This window comes from Palaemon carinicauda, chromosome 17 (assembly GCF_036898095.1).
Source record: "Palaemon carinicauda isolate YSFRI2023 chromosome 17, ASM3689809v2, whole genome shotgun sequence".
In the NCBI taxonomy this organism is placed as follows: Eukaryota; Metazoa; Arthropoda; class Malacostraca; order Decapoda; family Palaemonidae; genus Palaemon; species Palaemon carinicauda.
Window position 1 is genome coordinate 94,761,823 of NC_090741.1, and position 2,578 is coordinate 94,764,400.

At 37.3% G+C, this 2,578-nt stretch overlaps 1 protein-coding gene across 1 annotated transcript; it reads right to left on the reverse strand.

Moving 5' to 3' along the window:
- Positions 1 to 473: 473 nt before the first annotated feature.
- LOC137656458 (uncharacterized) lies at positions 474 to 1,995 on the reverse strand. The gene is made up of 3 exons (XM_068390630.1): positions 1,797 to 1,995; positions 1,203 to 1,262; positions 474 to 850 (listed from the first exon to the last, which is right to left on the reverse strand). Exons 1-3 carry the CDS (start codon positions 1,993 to 1,995, stop codon positions 474 to 476), a joined length of 636 nt encoding a protein of 211 aa, XP_068246731.1.
- Between the last annotated feature and the right edge of the window lie 583 nt (positions 1,996 to 2,578).

The following is a 2,578-nucleotide window of genomic DNA, read 5'->3' on the forward strand; positions in this document are numbered from 1 at the left end:
TTTTGATAGATTTTCTTGGCATAATGACTGAAATGATCCTGCTATGGATCACAACTCTCCGACCCCGCCCGGCCGAGGAACGTGTGTGTGTGTGTGTTCTAAAATGTGACATTTTTATTATTTTATCATTTTTTATTCTTACAATTTAAACTAGAGTGGCACCGTAATGAACAGACAGAAAAATAAACCTGTTTCTTGAGTAAATCCTTATTTTCTAAAACCTGAGGAACGAGATAATTACAAAATTAAAACTTAATTCTAAAATGGGACATTTTTATTATTATATCATTTTTTATTCTTACAATTTAAACTAGAGTGGCACCGACTGTTGCACTTGTGACCTTCTTTGTAAAATTTACAGCGATTTGTTTGACACTGTTTCTTGCCTGCAGTACAATTGCACTTAGCATAACTTTGACCACCAAACCTAGATGATTGCTGTACTGCTTGAAGTCCTATTTCCTTGTCTGCACTTATTTCATCAATACTATACAGTTGATGGCTGCAGATATCAAATTGGCTCCTACTATAGCGCCCTTGAGTATCCCATCTCTCACGCCTATTCGATACATGTCATTTTCGTTACGATCTAGGATAACACCGATAACATTTCGTGGATCACCTATCCCTCGATCAACTAACGGGATAGGAATTGTCATGTTATCTCCTGGATCACCTGGGACATGTTCTAAACGACTACGTTTGACCATGCGCTCAGCTTGAGCTAACTGACCAGCTGATGCTCTGGACCGTTGAAGTGCTATGTCTTCTTGGAGCTGATGAAGTCTTCCTTGAGGATTCTGGCCACAGGTTGGACTGACTGGATAGGCAGATCCCTCTGCTGAGCCATCTGAATAAAGGAAAACAAAGAATAAATGCTGTTACTTTTCTTTCCTTAATAACAAAAGAACATTTAATCAATGGAGATAGACTTGCCATGTGGTTTGGAATTTAACCAAATTAGTTTAATATTTACATTTTATAACAAAAGATTTTTTTTATAGAGCAGAGCTCTCTGATGAACCATCTGAATAAACAAAAACAAAGAATTAATGCAGTTACTTTTCTTTCCTTAATAACAAAATAAAAAGAAATAATTAATGGTGATAGACTTGTCATGTAGTTTGAAATTTAACCAAATTAAATTTAACCCAATTCTTTATCAGTTATATTTTATAACAGTATTTTTTTTCCATCTCTACCTTGCTGAGCGTAGTCCTCTGGCGAGTCATTTGGAGGAGCAGAGCTCTCTGATGAACCATCTGAATAAACGAAAACAAAGAATTAATGCAGTTACTTTTCTTTCCTTATTTATTTATTTATTTATTTATTTTTTGCATCTACCTGGCTGAGCAAAGTCCTCTGGCGAATCATTTGGAGGAGCAGCACATTCAGGTGAATCGTCTGGAGGGTTCGTGAACTTGGGTGATTCGTCTGGCAGAGTAGAGTCAGAGGAGAAACTGTATTATTATTATTATTACCATCCAAGCTACAACCCTAATTGGAAAAACAAAATGATATAAGCCCAGAGGCTCCAATAGGGAAAAATAGCCCGGTGAGGAAAGGAAATAAGGAAATAAATAACTGAAGAGAAAAAATTAACAGTAAATCATTCTAAAAAAAAGTAACAACGTCATAACAGATATGTCATATATAAACTATTAACAACTTCAAAAACAAATATGTCATATATAAACTATAAAAAGACTCATGTCCGCCTGGTCAACAAAAAAGCACTCTTCAGTGATCATTGCCCTCAAAACTTCTTCTGGAAGTGCAGTTGAACGTAGACCTACTCTGGCGTCGACACCAAAGAGTGCTTTGTATGGAGATTCCAGAATGGTAACTGGAGTTCTTTTGGAACTGCACAAACCTGAGTCCCATGGGCCAGTCGGTTGTATCATTATCCCCTAACCATGAAATAAGCATGCCTTTTATATCACAGTTAAGGCGTTCAACAGATCCCTGGCTCTGTGGATGCCTTGGTTTTACCATGAATAATCAACAGGTCTGGCCAAAGAAGTTTGAGGTCTGAAATTACCAATGCTGTAAATTCACTACCATTATCACTCTGAAGAATTTGAGGGGCCCCGAACATTAAGAATATGTCCATTAGCTGGAATGCATCCTCAGCGGCTCTTTTTGAAGTTATTAATGACTTTGAATCAGAGTTCTTCTTCAACATCACTTTCTCGTAGAAATTTTCTTCTTGGGAAACACACCATAGCTTCCCCAAATAAATTAGCCTACACCTCACGGAAGGACAGTGTCAAGGACAAGGCCAACACACAACTGCTCTAATTAGCTGTTCAGCCCGCAGACGCCTGTACCCTTTGCCTGTAATGGCCGTGAGAGGGTAACAGCTAGTTAAAACACACACACACACAGGATCATTTCAGTCATTACGCCAAGAAAATCTATCAAAATTTTAGCCACTTTGTAAATTGTCTGCGATTTTCAGCTGATTTATAAAATGACTGGGTGAACTAGGCAGTTCATAAATAACCTGAAATAATCAGTCACTTTACAAATTGTCTGGATTTAGAGATTGACTGTAACACACACATATATATATATA

What these genes read in the sequence shown, in the direction of transcription:
- LOC137656458 (XM_068390630.1), bottom strand. Translation starts at nt 1,995, where the DNA reads ATGGTAAAACCAAGGCATCCACAGAGCCAGGGATCTGTTGAACGCCTT. An exon ending in TCTTTGGTGTCGACGCCAGA is followed by an intron (nt 1,263 to 1,796) that starts GTAGGTCTACGT and finishes TCGTTTATTCAG; the next exon opens with ATGGTTCATCAGAGAGCTCT. An exon ending in AGAGGACTACGCTCAGCAAG is followed by an intron (nt 851 to 1,202) that starts GTAGAGATGGAA and finishes TCCTTTATTCAG; the next exon opens with ATGGCTCAGCAGAGGGATCT.